This window comes from Pan paniscus, chromosome 2, assembly GCF_029289425.2.
Source record: "Pan paniscus chromosome 2, NHGRI_mPanPan1-v2.0_pri, whole genome shotgun sequence".
NCBI classification, from domain to species: Eukaryota; Metazoa; Chordata; class Mammalia; order Primates; family Hominidae; genus Pan; species Pan paniscus.
In genome coordinates, this window is record NC_085926.1 from 155,388,785 (window position 1) to 155,409,764 (window position 20,980).

The following is a 20,980-nucleotide window of genomic DNA, read 5'->3' on the forward strand; positions in this document are numbered from 1 at the left end:
AATTTATTATACAAAGCATACCATTTAGAACAGTTCTGGGGTAGACTATAGTGGACATGATGATACATTGCCCAAATCCCCTCTCCAGGATCTAGGTACTCATTCTCTCAGCTGTTGGTTTGTAGCCAAGTCTGCCTATAGAAATTTTCTGTGGTCAAAGGGAATGGCCTCATTCAACATTTTGCTCCTCCCATTGGACAACCTGCATCCAATGACTAGTCATCATGGAGATATGAAGGCCTGGTCCCTTGTCGTAGGATGACTCTGAAGGGTCATCCCAGTTCCAGAGGTCCCTGTGAGAGATTAGTTGAGGCCTTTTTTTCACAGCTGCATTACAGTGCAAAATTTTCCTCTGCCCAATCCTGCTTCATCTACCCCCTAACAGGTATTGTTTCTCAGAGCACTCCCCTATAAATGTTCTGCATGGTAATCACCATTTCAGAGTCTGTTTTCCTGGGAACAGTTTATATAGATGACACTGAGAAGCATAGCAAACAATGTCCAAATAATAGTTTATTAATAAATGGCAATGAGATGTTTGTCTGAATGAAACAAGCCTCAATAAAAGTGGAAGGTGCAACTCAATGAAAAATACATGACAGTCATCTGTGTCTTGGTCATGAACACTAGAACTCAGTTTCCATGCTAAGAAAGTAATGAATTATCAGAGAATTTTGAAAGGGGCCTTTCGAATGAAGCCATTGTGTACAGGATCATGTCAGTGACATTGTTGAACATAAGGCAAATATCCTATGATTTCTAACTAGAAAAGTTAAGCAGCTGTCCATAAAGATAAATTACTTCACATTGTTCATAACTGCAACAAATATAGTAATATATCAGGTATAGATACATCAGTTATGAACTTTGATATTACTGTGAGCCTCTTAAAGCTATGAATTTCTTATTACACAGCACTTTACTACAAAGAGATTTTTCAACTTCAAAAATTTTATATCTTCAAATTCTGTACATGGCATGAAGAAAAAATTCTCCAAAATGAGATTTCCTCCAAAAAGGGGGAAAACCTGAATAAACAGTTAACTGCTTCCTTTAACAAATATTCAAAAAGACAAAAAAAATTTTTAACCTGTTTTAGTGGTATAATTGAATCATTTAAAGCATTTTGGCAAGGGATCAGCTTTGCAATTAGGGTTTTTCTGACTTGCATTCCAGAAAATATCATGTTCTTTTGAAATACGTATGTGTACGTGTTTATGTTTGGGCTTGACATTGGGTCAGTACCTGTGCATATTAAAATGAGCAACTTCTAAGGACCAAATCTATTTAATGTCAAACCCATCAAGCCAGATTTAGAGAGTCATTCTCACAGTGACCTAGCCATTGTCAATTTTAAAGTAATTTATCCTAAAGTGGTGGGGTGTCAAATTGGAGAAGTAGGACAACGAAAAAGCCACAAATTGTGCTGCTCCAGGCTTGTTTATCAGGATGGTTCACTCTCACTCAACACACCTCCACTTCAGCATTCATTAACCTTTTAAGTCACTCTTACCTACTCTGAAAGCAGTCTTCAGGGAATGGCCCACTGGCAAAAGGGAGGGAATACCTGAAATAAAGCAGTTGGTGGTGGGAAGAATGAATTTGGCATGGGAGTGGAAACTTGAAAGAAAAGAATGGAGAGTCCTAAGGCAAAGGATGTAATCATTTCTCCCTCCCTTCCTTTAGAGGCTGCATAGCATAGTGGTTAAGAACATGGACTGCATCAGAATGTCCACGCTAAGGGCTCCGCTCTGCTTTTACCAGCTCTGCAATCTCAGGCAATCACTTATCTCTCTAAGCCTCTGTTTCCTAATATTTAAAGTTAGAATATTGTTACTATCTGGCTCCTAGGATTGTTGCAAGTATTCAATGAGTTAATACATGGAAAGGATTTACAACAGTGTCTGGTGCACAGTAAGTGCAGATAAATGTTAGCTATTATTTTTATTTCCCTTAAGGATACCATAACCCTAAAAGCCAGCTTTGGGTTTATAACCTACAGTGAGTTACAAATTCTTTCTTTCTTTTTCTTTCTTTTCTCTTTCTTTCATTCTTTTTTTCTTTCTTTCTTTCCTTTTTCTTTCTTTCTTTCCTTTCTTTCTTTCTGTCTCTCTCTCTCTCTTTCTTTCTAATAGATATCTTTATTGCATTTCCAGTGTTCTTCATTTTTTTGGATGGATAAAAGTGTCTGAATATATTATATTCCTTATCTCTGAAGAATTTCTTTCATTTCTTGTTGAGTAGGTCTGTTGCCAATGAATTCCTTGTTTTTATTTGTCTGGGAAAGTATTTATCTCTCACTTTCTTTTTAAAAGTTTTTTATAATTTCAACTTTTATTTTAGATTCAGAGCGTACATGAGCAGGTTTGTTACAAGAGTATATTTTATGACACTGAGGTTTGGGGGCATAAATTATGCTGTCACCCAGCTAGTGAGTATAGTACACAATAGTAAGTTTTTCATTCCTTACCTTCTTCCCTCCCTCTTTTTCTAGTCTCCAGTGTCTATTGTTCCCATCCTTACGTCTATTTGTACAAATGCTTAGCCCCCACTTATAAGTGAAAAAAGTATCGTATTTAGTTTCTGTTTCTGCTTTAGTTCACTTAGGATAAATGGCCTCTAGTTGCATCCATGTTGCTGCAAAGGACATGACTTTGTTTTTATGGCTGTGCAGTATTCCATGGTGCATATGTACCATATTTTCTTTATCCAATCCAGTGTTAATGACCACCTAGGTTGATTCCATGTCTTTGCTATTGTGAATAGTGCTGCAATGAACATAAAACTGCATGTCTTTCTGGTAGAATAATTTATTTTCCTTTGAGTATATACCCAGTAATGGAATTGCTGGGTCAAGTGGTAGTTCTTTGTTCTTTGAGAAATCTTCACACTGGTTTCCACAGTGGCTGAACTAATTTACATTCCCACCAACTGGGTATAAGCTTTCCCTTTTCTCTGCATCTGCAGCCTCACCAACATCTGCTGTTTTCTGACTTTTTAACAAAAGCCATTCTAGCTGGTATGGGATAGTATCTCATTGTGATTTTGATTTGCATTTCTCTGATGATTGCTAAAGTTGAGCATTTTTTCATGTTTGTCAGCTGCTTATGTCTTCTTTTGAGAAGGGTCTGTTCATGTCCTTTGCCCACTTTTTAATGGGACTAATTGGTTTTTGCATGTCGAATTGTTTAAGTTATTTATTGACTCTGGATATCAGAACTTTGTCAGATGCATAGTTCACGAATATTTTCTCCCATTCTCTAGGTTATCTGTTTACTTTGTTGATAGTTTCTTTTGCTGTGCAGAAAGAAGCTCATGGATTGGAAGAATCAGAATTGTTAAAATGGCCATACTGCCCAAAGCAATCTATACATTCAACACAATTCCTATCAAATTACCAACATCATTTTTCACAGAATTAGAGAAAACTATTCTAAAATTCATATGGAACCAAACACACACACACACACACACACACACACACACACACAAACCAATCCTAAGCAAAAAGAACAAAGTTGGAGACATCACATTACCTGACTTCAAACTATGTTACAAGGCTATAGTAACTAAAACAGCATGGTACTGCTACAGAAACAGAAGCTCTTTAGCTTAATTAGGTCCCACTTGTCAATTTTTGTTTTCATTGCAATTGTGGTTGAGGACTTAGTCATAAATTCTTTCCCAAGACCAATGTCAAAAATGGTGTTTCCTAGATTATCTTTGAGGATTCTTATAATTTGAGGTCTTACATTTAAATCTTTAATCCACCTTGAGTTAATCTTTGTATATGGTGGTAGGTAGGAATTCAGTTTCATTCTTCTGCATATGGCTAGTCATTTATTGAATAGGGTATCCTTTCCTCATTGCTTAGTTTTTGACTTTGTCAAAAAACTAAGTTTTTGACTTTGTCAAAACATTGCTTAGTTTTGACTTTGTCAAAGATCAGATAGTTGTAGGTGTGCAGCTTTATTTCTAGGTTCTCTATTCTGTTCCATTGGTCTATGTGTCTGTTTTTATACCAGTACCATGCTGTCTTAGTTATTGTAGCCTTATAGTATAGTTTAAGGTCTGGTAATGTGATGCCTCCAGCTTTGTACTTTTTGCTTAGGATTGCTTCAGGTATTTTGACTCTTTTTTGGTTATATATGAATTTTAGAACAGGTTTTCCTAATATTGTGAGAAATGATGTTGGTAGGTTTTTTGTTTGTTTGTTCATTTTAAGACAGAGTCTCACTCTGTCGCCCAGGCTGGAGTGCAGTGATGGGATCCCAACTCACTGTAACCTCTGCCTCCCAGGTTCAAGTGATTCTTATGCCTAAGCCTCCCAAAATAGCTGGAACCACAGGCGTGCACCACCAGGCCCAGTTAATTTTTTGTATTTTTAGTAGAGACAGGGTTTCACCATGTTGGCCAGGCTGGTCTCAAACTGGCCTCAAGTGATCCACCTGCCTTGGCCCCCCAAAGTGCTGGAATTACAGGTGTGAGCCACCCACGCCCAGCTGATGTTGATAGTTTGATAGGAATTGTGTTGAATCTATAAATTGCTTTGGGCAGTACGGCTATTTTCATGATACTGATTCTTCCAATCCATGAGCATGGAATATTTTTCCATTTGTTTGTGTCATCTGTGATTTCTTTCAGTAGTGTTTTGTAGCTGTAGTTGTCCTTGTAGAGATTTTTGAGCTCCTTTGTTAGATGCATTCCTAGGTATTTTAGTTTTTTGCAGCTATTGTAAATGGGATTGTGTTCTTGTTTTGGCTCTCATCTTGAATGTTACTAGGTATAGAAATGATACTGCTTGTTGTACATTGAGTTTTGTATCCTAAAATTTTACTGAAGTCGTTTATCAGTTCTAGGACCCTTTTGGTGGTATCTGCAGTGTTTTCTAGGTATAAATTATGTTGTCAGGGGGGAGAGATATTTGGACTTCTTCACAAACATTTTCATGTGTGGTTGATATTTTTATACATTTATTCCACAACTACTTAATAATGTATGGAACAAGGACCACATAGTTATTACCGTTATAGTTATATTCTACATTGGCATCCCTACTAATAATCCTTTATATTTTCATCCTTCTTTCCACTTTTAAAAGCATACACACACACACACACACACACACACACACAATGTGTATATAATGATACATTATGCCATTTATTCTATCACTTCAAGAATCTCCAAAGCCAAGACGTCACCACCACTAGCAACAAGTGAGCTCAGAACTGACAGTATTGCTGGGATTCCTAACAGAAGCAAATATAAACCACTTTGAAGGTACAACACTCAACACAGACCACTCAGTACTTACACAAATAAAATCTTACTTATGCTGAACTTAAAAATTTAATATTACAAAACACCCAGGAAAATAAGCCAATATGAGCACATGTAAGCAGATTAAACACAGAGCAGATTAGATATTTAAAAATTTCAGGTAAGAAATTATTGACCTCAAATTATAAAATTATATATTCAAAATCAGTCAATGTATAAAGAATAATTATTTTTATTTTAAAAGACCAAGTCACTTTTTTAAAAACCAGAAATTTTGTTTTTAAAAAAGAAATCTCTAGAAATTAAAACCTCAGTAGATGGATGAAACAGTGGATGGATAGAGCTGAAAAAAAGACTTAATGGATTGGAAGATAGAGCTGAGAATATAATATCTCACATAGAGATGGAAAATATAATAGATCAAGAAATATTGAAGATAAAATAGGACAGAATATGACGGATAGGAGGGCGATGATTTTGTCTGTTCTTTTTTTGTACTATTATGTTCTCAATGCCTAGAATATTGCTAGAAGAGAGTATGTACTCAATACATATTTGTTGGATGCACAACTGAGTGAATAAATATCATTTCTAAAAGGAAAGATTAGATGTGAAAGTTAATATTTGAGAAAAAGTTTAAGAACTTTACAAAATTGAAAAAAGACATAAAACCCTCAAACTCACAAAACACAATAAGGATTGAGTAGGAATATACAAATAAAACCACATCTAGACAAGTAATAGTGAAACCATAGAACACCAAAGGCACAGGGAAAATATTAACTAGAGAGAAAAGTAGATTCGGTATAAAGAAATAGCAATTAAAATGACAGCACATTTCATAACAGCAATAATAGAAACTACTGAGAAATGAAATGGCTGCCAATCTAGAAATGCATATTCAGGTAATTATTCAAAATTAAGGGCAAAAATAAGGACTTTTTTAGAAAAAAAATTTAGAGAGTTTATCATTAACAGAACTTCACTGAAGGAACTTTCTTTTCCCCAAAGATGGGGTCTTGCTATGTTGCCCAGGCTGGAGTACAGTGGCTACTCAGAGATGCAATTATAGCATGCTGCAGCCTCAAAGTCCTGTCTCAAATGATCCTCTTGCCTCACCATGCTGAGTAACTGGGACTACAGGGACATGCCACTGCACTTGCTGAAGATACTTTTAAAATGTATACTTCAGAAAACAAGAACTTGGATTCAGGAAAACAAACAAAAAAGAAAGTCAATAAAAAAGAAAGGTGAAAAAAGAAACAGGGAAATATTAGGTACTTTAAGCAAGCATTGACTATACATTTTTTTAAAGCCTCTCATTTAAAAAGAATAGTTTCAAGGGTGTTACACAGGTAAATAAAAGTGCTGGTTAATAACATGTAAGATGGGCATTAAAGTCTTCCAAGGTACTTCTAGGAATAGGAGGAGGACAGAGTTCCTGAATAACTTTAGACATAGTTACTGTAATTAATCAAATGTAAGATGGCATCAATGAGAAGATCTATGATTAGTTCGTGTGTCATGAAGAAAGAGAAGAGACTGCCAGTTAAATTGTGAGGGGCATCATGCCTCCAAGAGAGTCCTATACAGGATATTAATTGAGCATACTAGACTCTCATTTCCTTGAAATTTCTTTCATCTATGCTAAGAGAATTGTCCATTTCTCCTGCCCTCAATTGTATTACTTATTATAGTGTAATAGGTGATCTTTTACCAATATCTCAGTAACAAAAACTATATTCTTTTTTAGGTTCCATATAGTGCCCAGTTATTATTTTGCAAGAAAATGTGGAATTGCTGTCATTCCCCCAATGATTGGTTAACTAATATAAAACTTACGTACCATGATGCTATCTCTGCATGCCTTTCTGCATACACAATAAGTTTCTGTTTCAGTGCCACATTATAGTCTAGTAGTTTTGAAAACATTTTAAATGGATATTTAACTCAACATTGGTAGGAACAACAAGGTATCTAATTCAGTTAGAATGGTAACAATATGAAGAACAATATGACAAGTTCCTGCATATGTAGGCCATGACAACTATGTATGACTATGGCCTGGCCAACAGCAATTGGAAGATTGTCATCAATTATAAAACATATATTTATTTCAGAGATTTTAATATGGGAAAATGTCTATCTTAGAATTGATGAAATATCATCAGTATGTTTGCTAAAATGTTAAAGGCAACTATATTAAAATAATAGAAATAGAATACATAATCTTCAACCCACTAGTCCCAAGAGTGGCAGGAAATAAAACGATAAAAACTCAATTAAAAATTTTCAGAAAAAATATAAAAATAAACATGGAAAAGTCAGAAAATACAACACAAATAAAATGAAGAAATACATCCAAATAGATCGCTTATCATAATAAGTATGAGTTGACTAAATTTACCAATTAAAAGACAGATATTCTCTATTTTGATTATTTAAAAAATCTACTTATATAACATTTACAAATTACATTAAAGTCATAATGACATAGAAAGGTAAAAGTAAAAAGACAGACAAAGAAAAAATAGATAATTTCTACTCCAAAGAAAACAGGCAAAACTTATTAGGAATAAAAATGCTCAGTATATACTAATGAAAAGAAAAGTTCTCCAAGAAACAAATAACAATCTTTAACTTGTGCATACATAATAAAAAAGCCCCTAACAAGCTTGACAAAATTACAAAGAGAAATTGGCAAACCCAAAATTATAATGGAAAATGTAAAACATATCTGTTAGTAACTGACGGTCCAAACAAATGCAAACTTATTGAGGATATACAAAATTTGAACAATATCATTAACAAGAGTTATTTAATCAACATATTTAATATCCAATAATACAGATATTAAGACATCCAATAATTAGAGAATACACATTCCTTTCAAGCACATATTAAACATTTAAAGAGGCAGCATAGGCCAGACGCGGTGGCTTATGCCTGTAATCCCAGCACTTTGAGAGACCGAGGCAGGTGGATGGCGAGGTCAGGAGTTCAAGACAAGCCTGACCAACATGATGAAACCCCGTCTATACTGAAAATACAAAAATTAGTCAGGTGTGGTGGTGGGCACCTGTAATCCCAGCTACCCAGGAGGCTGAGGCAGGAGAATTGCTTGAACCCAGGAGGCGGAGGTTGCAGTTAGCCAAGATTGTACCACTGCACTCGACAGAGCAAGACTCTGACTCAAAAAAAAAAAAAAAAAAAAAAAAGAGGCAGCATAGTTTGGTGGCTAAGAACAGCTTCTGAACTCACATTCTGGGCTTGATTTTTGGTTCTACCAGTTACTAGCTATACAACCTTGGTCAAGTTACATTATTAGCCTTTCTATGCCTGTTTCCTCATCTATAAAATGGGAATATTAGTATACTTATCTCAAAAATTTACTTAAATAAATATATTAATGTGAAAAGCTCTTAGAACAGTTTCTGGCACACAATAAGTGCTACATAAGTATTAGCTATTATAATTTACACAGATTAGCCATAAACTCTGTAACAAAGCAAGTCTCAACTACTTCGAAATAACTGATATCATGCAGTTCACATTCTCTGACTACATGCAGTTAAGATTTAACTTAACAACAAAAAGATTATAAAAATTCTTGGGGAAATTGAAACTAACTTCTAAATTACTTGTGAGTCAGAGGAAGTCACAATAAAACTAAGAAAATATTTAGAATTTACAATAAAAACATATCTCAAAACTTGTAGAATGATACTAAATGTTACTTAGCAAGAAATTTATGGTCTTACATGCTTATATTGGAAAATAAGAAAGTTAAAATAATCAATAACCTAATTATACAATTGAGGAGACTAAAAAAAAGAACAGCAGAATAAAGCTAGATAAAGTACAAAAAGTAAAGTAGTAAAGATTTAAAAAGAAATTAATAAGATTTTGAAATGATCCTATACAGATGATCAATAAATCAAAACTTTAAAAAGTAGAAGACAAAGCTTTGAAAATATTGGTAAGATATCAATGAATACAGAAGCTGCCAAAAAATAATAATTCAAACAATTTGATGCTAATAAACTTGAAAACTCAGATAAAATATAAAATTGCTTAGAAAATATACTTTACCAAAAGTGACTGAAGCAAAATTCCTAATTTTCCTCAAAAACATTGAATCAGTAGTTTAAAAATCTATTAAAAATACACAAATTTATAGTGCCAGAGAGTTTCATAGTGTTCTATGAAATCTTTGAGGATTAGGTCACAATATTACAAAACTCTTGCAGATAACAGAAAATGTGGAAACATTTCTCAACTCATTTTATGAAACTACTGTGTATAACTTGATATCGAAGTTAGGTAAAGACAGTGGAAAAAGGACAATTAAAGACCAATCTCATATATAAGCATAGTTCTAAAACTACTTTAAAAATAGCAAATCAAATTTTAAAATGCATTAAAATAAACAACAAATTTTATTTTGCTCCAGGAATACAATAATGGTTCTATATTTGAAAAATCTATTACTGTAATTCACCACATTAACAGATTAAAGGGGAAAATAGGATTATCTCAAGAGGATAGAAAAATCAGTTGATAAAATTAAACAATTCTTAGAAAAACAGGAATAAATGGGAACCTCCTTAATCTGATAAAGAGCATTAACCAAAAGCCTGGAGCAAACATTATGCTTACACTGAAAAGTCAGAAAATTCTCTTTAAATAAAAAGAGAGAAGGTTAACTCATTCTAGTCAATCTAGTTCTGGAGAGCTAGTCAGGATGTGAGACAAAGAAATCAAATAATAGAATAAGGATTGGAAAGGAAGAAATAAAACTATAATTATTTTAAAGTGATGACTTACACATAAAAAATAATCAAGGAATGTGCTTCTTCCATTTAAAACATATTTTTTCTTGATTCTCTCCTCTCTCCCCATCCCATTCTTTCTAAATACCAGCCCATTTCTCTGATCTTTATGGGAAAATGCCCAGGGTTGTCATTGCTTATTTTCTTCAATTCTCTTCCCACCATCTCAAACTAACTCCAATCTGGCTTTCAGTCTGACCCATCCAGTGACAACTGCTCTTGTCCAGTCATAATGACCTTCATGTGTCTGAACCTCAGTCAATTCTCAGTCTTGACCAATCAGTGACAAATCTCATTTGACCAATCAGTGGCATTTGACATCACTCTTTCCTTGCAACAGTTTATTCACCTGGCATTCAGAACACCATGATTTTCTGACTTTCTTTTTTTTTTTTTTTTTTTTTTACTGGATATTTCTTCTCAGTTTATTTTCCTAGTCCTTCATCATCTCCTTAACTTCTGAGTACTGGACTCAGTCTTTGGACTTTTTACTTTCTGTCTGCACTCACTCCCTTGGTGATCTCGCTCAGTCTCAAGGCTGACAAGTTCCAAAATTATAATGGCCAGCCCAGACTTCTCTCCTGCTCCAGACTCATACATACAATACTTGCACATCTCCACTCAGAATTCTGACAGCTCAGACTTTACACATGTAAAGTGGAACTTGTGATTCTTCCTACACTCCCTTCCCCTCACCCTCCCTTTCCAAATTCCTTCCTTCCTTGGTCATCTTCATCTTAATTATTGACAATTTTATCATCCTAGTTTTTCAGGCCAAAAATCTTAAGTTCGTTCTCTCTCTCTCTCTCTCTTTCTCTCTCCCCCTTCCCCCCACCTCCCCCTCTTCATCACATGCACATACTTCAGCAAATCCTGTTGGTCCTATCTTCAAAATACAACCAGGATCATCTGAACACTTACCACCACCACTGCTCCATGATGGTCAGAACCTCTGCTGCTTCTTATCTGAATTATTTCAGTAGCCACTCAACTGGCCTTTCTGATTTCACTCTTGCCTTTCCACAGACTGTTCCCAAAACAGGAATAGAAAAATTAGACCATGTTACTTCTGCTCAGAACTCTCCAGTGGCTGCCCAAGACTCCAACGATCCAGCCTCCACTTCTCTCCTAACCTCATCTCCCTTTCCCCATTGTTCCCTTCACTACAGCCACACCGACCTCAGAAACTCCAGCCTACAACCTCAGGACTTTTGTACTTAATGGTCCTTCTGCCTGAAATGATTTTCTCCAGCACAGCCACACTGACCTCAGAAACTCCAGTCTACAGCCTTAAGACCTTTGTACTTAATAGTTCCTCTGCCTGAAATGATTTCCTCCAGGTACCCAAAAGTATTGCTCTCTCATCTCCTTCAAGTTTTGCTTAAATGTCAGCTTTTGTCTCAGTATGGACTACCTTGTGCACCCTATTCGAAATTTCAAGCCTCCGATATCCTGTCACTGCCCTCTGCGTTAATTTTCTACATAGCACTTACTTATAATCTTCTAATACGCTACATATCTTCCTTATTTATTTGTTTATTTTCTGTCTTACCCAATTAAATGGATGATGTCAGAGGGCTTTTTTTTTTTTGTCTTTTTTGATTACCTTTCTATCCTAGCATCCAGTACAGTGTCTGAAACATAGTAGACAACTAATAAATATTTGTTGAATAAACTGGAAAATGTATATAGACAAATTATTAGGATTAGTAAGAGAGTTGAGTGAGTTTGCTGAACATAAGATCACCATACAAGAATCATTTATGTTATAATCAACTGAAAATAGAATTGGAAAATATAATTTTAAAAAAGAATATTATTATATTCTCAGAAAAAATATAAAAACACTTATACATTTAACAAAAGATGTATAATATTAACATTCTTAGGAAAAATATCATAAAACCTCTTTGAGCAACATTTAAAAACATATAAATAAAGGGATAGAAATGCAATGTCTATAGATATAAAGACAGTAGTACATAATGATGTTAATTTTCTTCAAATTAATCTATAGTTATAATAACACCCAGTTAAGATACTGATAGAATTATTCAGAAAACAGGAGAAGCTTAATATAAAATTATTAAAGAACAGAAAAAAACTAAGCAATGTTAAAGAAGGGTGGGAATACTGTCCTATCAGATATCAAGACTTATTACAAGGTAAGAGATAAGCTGTGTATCAGAGTGAGATATGCAACCTGCATAGGTGACAAAGGACTAATACAAGAATATACAAAATAGTCCAAGTTAATAAAAATAAGATTTTAAGACTACAAAAGAAAAAAGAAAAAAAAACATAAACAGATACTTCAATGGAAGTAAAGTGGTAGGCACTTCCTTCAGAGGAAAACAAATGGCATACAGCAAATAAGCATATGAAAAAATGGTCAACCTTGGTAATAATGAGAGGAGTGTATATTTAAACAATTACATGCTGCTTCACTTAGATTAAAAAAAAACTTTTAAAATCTGATAAAAGCAAGCACTGGTGAGGATATAAAGCAACTGGAACTTTCGTACACTGACGTTGGGTGTGTAAACTGGCACATCCCTGTTGGAAAACAATTTGTTGGTATATCACAAAGTTGCAAATACACAAAACCCTAAAACCTGTTGTTTCACTTTTAATTGTGTACTTTAGAAATACTTGGCAATTACAAGTATTTAGAACTTTAGAAATAATTGGCCAAAATTGCCAATTACAACAATGTTTACTGTAGCACTGTTTAAATAATAAATATAAACCAAAAAAAGAATGGATACATTGTAGCACATTCACATAAGGGAATACTCTGCCTCAGCAAAAATAAATGAGTTGAAACTACCTGTACCAATATAGACAAATCTCAAAAACGTAATTTGAGCCCTATGACAACATTTATATAAAGTTTAAAAATACAAAATACTATGCTGTAATTCATTTTGGAACCATGGATGTGTAGCAAAAACAAAAACAAAAAGCAACCATGCATAGCTAAATACCACAAGGAGGATATTGGTTACCTTGGGAGGCATGAGGGAGGAGAATTGGATTAAAAAGAGACATGCAGGGATTTTCAATTGTACCTAACATGTTAAAGTGGGTGATTCTGTGTGCCTGGTGTGTTTCATTGTTAAAAGAAAAATAAAGAGAACTGGAAGGCAGGTGGATCGGTTGGGCATGAGGTGAACACCAATGAAAAGGTGGGAGAAGTGGATGAGTGGATGAGACAATCTCTCTTGGAGTAGCCTGGGAGGAAAGCCAAGTTAGTACAAGTGATTATCAGGTAAAACTGGTCTAGAAAGGACTCGAAAAGACAAAACTTAAAGGTATGTTTGGGAACTTGGAGAGGATACTGAGTTGAGTAGTCACATTTTCAAAGTGAAACAAGGGCAAAACATTTCATAGTAGTATTTTGTAGTAACTGGTAGCAAAAGAGGACATGGACTGGACAGTAAAATCTAGTAAAGTTTAATTATTTTTGTGAGTGGCTTTGGGGGAAGGATTGGAGGCTTGTTTGCCACATTTTTGGATTCCACAAAGCTGAAAGTGCTAAGTAATATATTTGACAGAATCATGATGTTTAAAAGACATATTCTGGAATGAGGGCTTAAAGACAATAATTTTTTTTTGCAATGTTGAAAATGTGGCAGAATACACTTTAAAAAATTTAAACTCATCTAATTACAAGTCTTGATTCAACCTGAATGCCTTAGCACATCACAAGATAAATGTGGACAACTGATTTTTTAAAAACATAGAATATTTGACTAGTATTAGTAGTTGTTCTAAGCAATTGGTCTGAGTATTGGGCAATGATAAATTACAATAATAAATTAGGACTATTCCAAAGGAGGGTAAGCAGAATGATAAGAGTGTAGGCCATACCTGGGAGCTTCAATGAAGCCTTCTCTAACAATGCAGAAACAAGATGGTCCTTTGAGGATTAAACCAATAAAGTCCACTCGTATGAGTGGGATTAGCCAGTACAGGCCTAAACCAAGACATTATCTTTTGATGGGTGACTTTGCAAGTGAGTTAGATATAATCTCAGGGAGGAAGGGCTGGAATGTGATTGTCATGGAGGAGGAAGAAACCTAATCAATAAAAGTATTTCTTATCCAAAGAAAGACTGAGTAAACAGACTTGAGAACAGCATGAAACACACAAGAATTCTGATCCGTACGAGTTATAATTTTCATTGTAAATCAGTACATCGTGTTCTAATCTAATTTATATTTCCAAGTCTTGTATTTGGATAGCATGATTTGGATAGCATTTCTCAGGTACCAACAAAATTGAGTTTTCCAGATCTGACAGTTGATGGCTACAACATGAGGTGCTGTAACCTTTCCCAGACACAGGCTCCTTCTTTGTCACGGAAAAACCCAAGGTCACTAAGATGTTTAGCTGGGATGAGACAAGCCAGAGGTGAAGCCTGGTGCTTATCTTCAAAAGGTTTAAAGTTTTTCTTGTAGAAACAGAGGGTAGACTCTTTTGATTGTTGGGGGCAGAGAACAGAACAGAGACAACAGGTAGAAAGTACAAAGTAAGATTTCATCTGGCTAAGCAGAGGAACATGTTAACAATTTGAACTCCCAACAATGAAAATGCTCTCTCTTTGTCAGGGTTCTTTGGTCATAAGCAACAGAAAAAGTCTGAATAAGTACAGCAAATAATAATAATAATAGCTATAAGAAGAAGATAAGAGGTGGCCTACATATTTGAAGGAGAAAGTGAAGTACCAGGCCTTAAAAGGAGCAGTGATCAAGGCAGCTACAATGATAGAGGGGGAGGAAGTAAACTACTGTTTCTTTGGGGCACCGTCCTCATGATAAATCACACCCTGCTGATATCTTTCCTAAAACTACTGGGGAAAAACTTCTGATTTTCAAGCTTGGGCCAGGTGTCCACCTCTTCTCTCCCCCACCACTGATAGGGAAGGGTAGTGGGCACTCATGAGTATGGAACCTTGATGGAGACGCCATCAAGGCTTCATGCAATGGAAAGGGACAATTTACCAAAGGGAAATTGAGAAGCAGGTAAAAATATTAGAAACCCACCATATTCGCATCACTGCAAGTGCAGGAGAAGCCACCTATTTTTCAGCAATCTTCTGTGCTGGAAGTTGGAAAAGGCAATTTAGAAGATCCCTTCCTGTTCTACGTTTCTGAAGAGAAATTGAGAAGTGGAATTGATTACTGAGATCCAAGGTCATTAGGAGAGGCCTAGAGAGGAATAGCTGGGGCTGGATCTGAGGGAAGGATGGGACGCAGCTAACAGGGAAGTAAGCCATAGAGCAGGCATGGTGGTTCCATGTGCTAATCAGAAAAGGAAGATAAGGAGCTGCTGGCATTGGTAACCTCAAACTTGATATATGTAAATTACAAGCTACCATTCTTCTTCTGTTCCATGAGAGGGTTACAGATAGAGAAATGGAAGAAGTAAGATGTGGTAAAAGTTAGTAGATGAAGAAGACACACGAACTCCTGGCTCTCCAGAACTCCTGGTAGAGTGAGATGCTATTTGGACAGCTGAAGGAATGGACGATGATCCTAATGGCAAGGGACCTGCCAGCCTTAATGGTTAACCAGTGGAGCTATATAATAGAACTGAGTCACCAGTCCTAAAATTCTGAATTTGATGTCTGTGAAACAAAGCAATTAATGATGCAAACAAAATAAATAACTGGCCACTAGTGACCTCTAGTGGAAGTAGGCTTTAGGGAACTTATGTGATCTTTGATTTCTGTTTTGTTTTGTTTTCCTAGTAAGAAGATGAAAACCGGTGTAATTTTCAGCCAACTGATTTGCAGAGGAGTGTGAAAGAAGGGGCTTCTGAAAACAGGACAAAAATCTTACCCAGAAAATGAAAATGTACCAGGAACATGTTGTGCTTGGCGTCAAACTAAGTTGATTAATGTTCTGGAAAAGATGTGGATGAGTAATTGCCATCAAAGACATTACCTGAGAAAAGAAGAGTTTTTTGAGCAGTGACTTCATTGGTCACTGGGGGGAGTTCAGCATGTTAATGGCAACCAGCAAGAGAAAATAGGCTTGAAGAGGAGGCTGCATGGGTTGCCAGTATACCTTTTAAATATATCTTCTTTGTAACACAGAAGAGCGCTGTTGTTTCTGAAATATGCACACATTTGCCAATTCAGTATTGTATGGCTTGAGTCCCACCACTTTCATCTTTCCAATGAGTGTCTGTGCCAAGTGTTGGCTAACACTGCTGAGCTGGGAGGATGTGGGTGGATGCCTGGTGGCCCTAGGCCTTTGAAGTGGGACCAGTCTCATGGAGGGTCCAAGTACAATCAAGAAGGTCAACATGAAACCACACTGGGCACTCCACATCCATCCCCTTTGGGAAGTGCTTTCAGAATATATAATCTTGACATTGAAGAGAAGCGAAGGAATGCAAGTATTGATGGGAGGTTTTACATCTGTCTGATCACACTGGGGACTAATAATGGGTGGGTGGAATTAAATGGCGGGTCCAGGGAGTAGGGGTGCAGGTGGGTAGAAAAAGAAGCAAGGGAAAGATAAAAAATAGAGACAATACAGAAGTAAACAGAATCAGCGTTATCAAGCCCTGGGCAACTGTCACTTCTGGCAGCAAAGCGATCGTTGTCCTTGTCTCGTATTACCTGCGTGGCAGGAGGTGTCATCCTGCCTTCTTTCATTATTCAGCCTCCCACACACACCCTGCTCTTGTTTACTGATGCTGTTGTGCTGCTCTGCAGGTCTGCTTTTCCCTGGATTGGCTCCCTCTCCTCTCAGTGTCATTTCAAGGATATAAAAATAGCCCCTAAATAATATTTTTGTGAGAATTCCACGCTGGTCTGCAATTTTCAGAATTCTGGTCTTTGTGAGTGGGCAAAAGATGATCTAACCGCCACCTACTAAGCCATGACTTCCCTACTGATATTTCTTAGATGCCAACAAAACCACAGAGCAGATTAAGAGAGACCAATGTTAGCGGTATTTCCTCTTTCCCCTGCAAAGATCTTTCTGCCAGGATATATACAAATCTCTAGCTCTAGGACAGGCCATTTCAGAGATGTAGTCTATAAACCAGTTTACTTACTGAAGATGAGCTAATTATCTTAATTTGCTCCAAAGCTTCTGTCAGGCTGTCTTCAATCTCAGAGTCATCTAAGGAGAAGAGGTCCCCAGCTCGTGAAAGATCTTTTTGTCCCAAAACCAGTCTGAACAGTTGATGCATGGTGAGGATGAGTTTGATCAGTTGACTTTCTACAGACCCAGAGTCATGTGTTCCAGTTATCAGAGGTCAGTAAGACAAAAACATGTAGAAGGAGGTATACTTCTTATTCCATGAAAGGTCATTTTTCTCCAGACTTTGAGGTCTTCATTGACACTCTCTGCAAGGGAAACAAATGACACAATGTAGCCACTGGCAGAATGGCATAAGCTCAGAATGTGAACTCAGTGTCCAGCGGAGAGAGAGAGAAAAAAGAAACTTGGAAACATGTGCCTAGACTAATAGATCCTGGCTTAATGATCTTTAAATGAACTCTTTCCTTGTTTTTGTCTCAAAAAGTCTTGTCAAAAATTACTAGGTTTCTCCAGAATTTAATTTGAACTTTAAAAGTCAACATGAGCCCTACACTTTTCTGCTTTCTACATCCTTCTCTTCTCTCCATGTCACAAGGAAAAACAACAATCATGCTTAACACTTGCCAGATTTTCCTCAAAAAGATTCTCATGGGAATCAAACAGAAAGGGAGAACAAAAGGAAAAGAGGGAGCATAGGAAACATCTCCTAGACCCACTTCCTTGAACCCTTTCTTCCAGAACCTGGACACAGAAACCAGTGCTTACCTCTTGGTTGGGCTGCCTTGCTACGCTAGCAGTAGAAGTTCCCTGCTCTGTCAGTCAAGAAGGTGACCTCAGTACTTACCCTACTCCTACGTACTCTATAATCAAGTAGCAATAAAATAAAGATGCTGCTTAGGAGAATGGCGTTAGATAAATCTCTACTGAACATGAAGATGAACTTTAACACTGAAATGAACATGATAGCCTTGCCATGTGGGCTAAAGAGGAGGGCTTTGGGATCAGGCAAATCTCCCTCTATTCCAGTTGAAGTAATAAAGTCCCACTATATTTCTCACCCAATTAACAGTCTACAGAGAGGAGGGCAATGGCACAAATTAGACATCTGATTATTCTCATCAGCTCCCTTCTGGGCCTAATAAAATCACAGACCATTTGCACTGGCAGAGACCTTAGTAATCATTTAATGTCCAGTGAGGTTTAATGACTTCCCCAAGGCCCCATAATAGCTGTGGCAAGGATAGTCTACTGATTTCAGTCCAGTGCGCTTCCCTCACAGTTTACAGTAGAGTGGAATCACCTCATACATGTGGGTAGCTTACAAATGCAGCCACATGCTTAGTGAGAGCCAAGAGTGAGTTATTTAATACAAGTAATAGGCATTTCTACCTAGCATTTTACTCTGAATGGTTTGCCAGAAAGTGTGAAAAGGGAGAGGAGAATCTATTGTTTCCTTGGGTAGTCTCAGACCTCTCCTCTGAGCTATTGTTGTGAGAGCACCTCTTTGTGTTGAGTGCAAGTTTAAAGACACATACTCTTCAAACACCATGGCCTCAAAATACAAGCCAAAGCTTTCAGTAGACACTCAACTAAATAAGCTATCTGTAGTATTGTAAGTGGTACAATTCATGAGTCATAGGGATTTTAAGGAAAATACTCTCTATATGCAATTTTTGTACTATCTACCAGCTTTTGAAAAATGAAGCCTAACACTTACATGCCTTTATCTATGTACCAGGCATAAACACTTTGTAAATATTAATTCATCTAATCCTCATAACTATATGAAGATATGTCATCCCCACTTTGTAGGTGAGCAACCTGAGGTAGTTAAATAACTGCTAAAGCCATGCAGCTACAAAACTGGAGAGCTGGAATTTGAACCCAGAGACTCCGGTAGTGCTAGACTCCAAGTTCATAACCATTATGAAATATTGACTCCATGTAAAATGTGAGGCTACTGTTAGGAGTAAAGGTCCTCAGAGCACTATTAATATTAATGATGGTGTGAGCAGGGTTATCAAGCAAGAAAATGAATTCCTTTCCCCTTCTACACTGCTCCTGGATCCTTGCCCATTCTATGCCCTGGGATTTAGAGCAACCAGAGAGCAAGAAAGTCACAGGAGAAGACGCTTGGAGGAAGAGCAAAGGAGAGTGGTAAGCTTTCAGAGGGAGGTGGAGCACAGTGAGATACTGCAAAGTAGTTCGCACCCTGGGAAATGTGGGAGGGTGAATCACAATATCTCTAAGGAAAATCAGCACAGTGTTTTCCTACATTTTTCTCTTAACACATTTTCCTCCCAGGCTCAGATATTTACAGTGACAAGAGTCTCAATAAAATAATATTCAGGAAAATTGGATGGAAATGACTTCACCTGACCTGTCAGCTTGTTGGACATGTGGCACTCCATGAAGTACATTCAGCTGCCCCAGTCACAGATGCTCAGGAGCTCCAAGAAGGAGCAGTAATACATGCTGGTACAGAGGAGCACCCCCAGGCTTTTCCTGGGCTCTTTCTGCACACTCCACATTTACATGACACCTGGTGTGGAGTCCCACATTCATGCTGCCAACTTCAGCTCTTCCTCTTGAGGGCCCATCACATGCAAAACATTGCTTTGGGCCCTAAACAGAAACATCAAGTTGTTTAACACACAGCCATACAGGAAAGCTTTCACAAACATAGGGGTGGAGTGGGGAGAGGTGAGACTTACACATTATTTTTCAAAGGGCTCTTTTGCACATTTTCAACTGTGATCTTCAAAACACCTTCTACAATATGGGAGTGACCAAGAGAAAAATCTCCTGGATACTACAAAAAGAAGTTTGGGGAAGTACAAGGGAGAGAGAAGTCACTTCCAGGGGAAGATGATAATGAATAGCTTTATGGAGGAAATGGTATTTGAGAAGCACCTTTAGGATAGCTAAGATTTTTACAGGTTTTATTCAATGCACTTGTGCTGAGTTCATACTAAGTCATCTGCTCATCTAGGAACCAACGGTCATGTCCCAGCTCAGCTACTCAGCGATTATGGGACCTTTAGTTCATGTTTTTTTCCTTTCTTGAGCCTTGGTTTTCTTATTTGCAAAATGGGGCTAACACACACCTCGTCTATTTCATCAGGGTGTTTTGAGGGTCACAGGTGATAAAGTGTAAAGGAGCCCTTTATAAAATAATGGCACAACTGACATTTGGTGGGTGTTTGCCATGTGTCAGGTACTTATCTCAGTGCTTCTCACATACTTAGCCACTTAATTCTTATGACAATTCCATGCAATCAAAAACTGATGTTTAGAGAGGAAAGTAACCACCAGCAGAGGCACTTGAAGAGTAAGTTGCCGAGTCAGGATCGAAGGCAGCTGGTCTCCCAGGATAGTTGTATTCATGACTGTGTGAGATAATTATTATTGAGCTGCCTCCCTTCCCATCAGCTCCCATTCAATGAGTACCTCCACATGCTGCACATCCCTTCCTAAATAAGGACTGGCAAGGCACATTATTTATTTTTCAGCAGCTCTCATTAATATTTTGCTCAGGTGTCTGGCTTCTCCTGCTGGTCTTTTTGCAATAGCAGGGAAGGTCAGAGCCAGATCAAATTCTACCTCATGTTCTGAGAAACTCCCTACCCTTATGAATGTCATAGTCCTGTGGCCTGTGTGCACGTGTACATATACATGTATCATGTACACACAAGCATACCATATACGCACATGCACATATGTGCACATACTCAAAATACTTTCTACACATCAACCTTTTTGCTAGACACTAGATGCTTTCTTCTTTTAGTTCTCCCTTCA

General features: G+C 36.9%; 1 protein-coding gene across 7 annotated transcripts in view; it reads right to left on the reverse strand.

Annotated features, from left to right (window-relative positions):
• VEPH1 (ventricular zone expressed PH domain containing 1) overlaps positions 1-20,980 on the reverse strand; it is a 274,555-nt gene that overhangs the window by 218,051 nt on the left and 35,524 nt on the right. For 6 of the 7 annotated variants that reach the window (XM_063602997.1, XM_063602998.1, XM_008956082.5 and 3 more), the window contains one exon: positions 17,190-17,484. In XM_063602997.1, coding sequence (XP_063459067.1) covers positions 17,190-17,327 — 138 coding nt within the window. In that variant the 5' untranslated portion in view covers positions 17,328-17,484. Of the gene's footprint in view, positions 1-10,110; positions 10,939-17,189; positions 17,485-20,980 lie in introns of those variants that run through there. The other variant, XM_055110617.2, reaches the window with a different exon arrangement.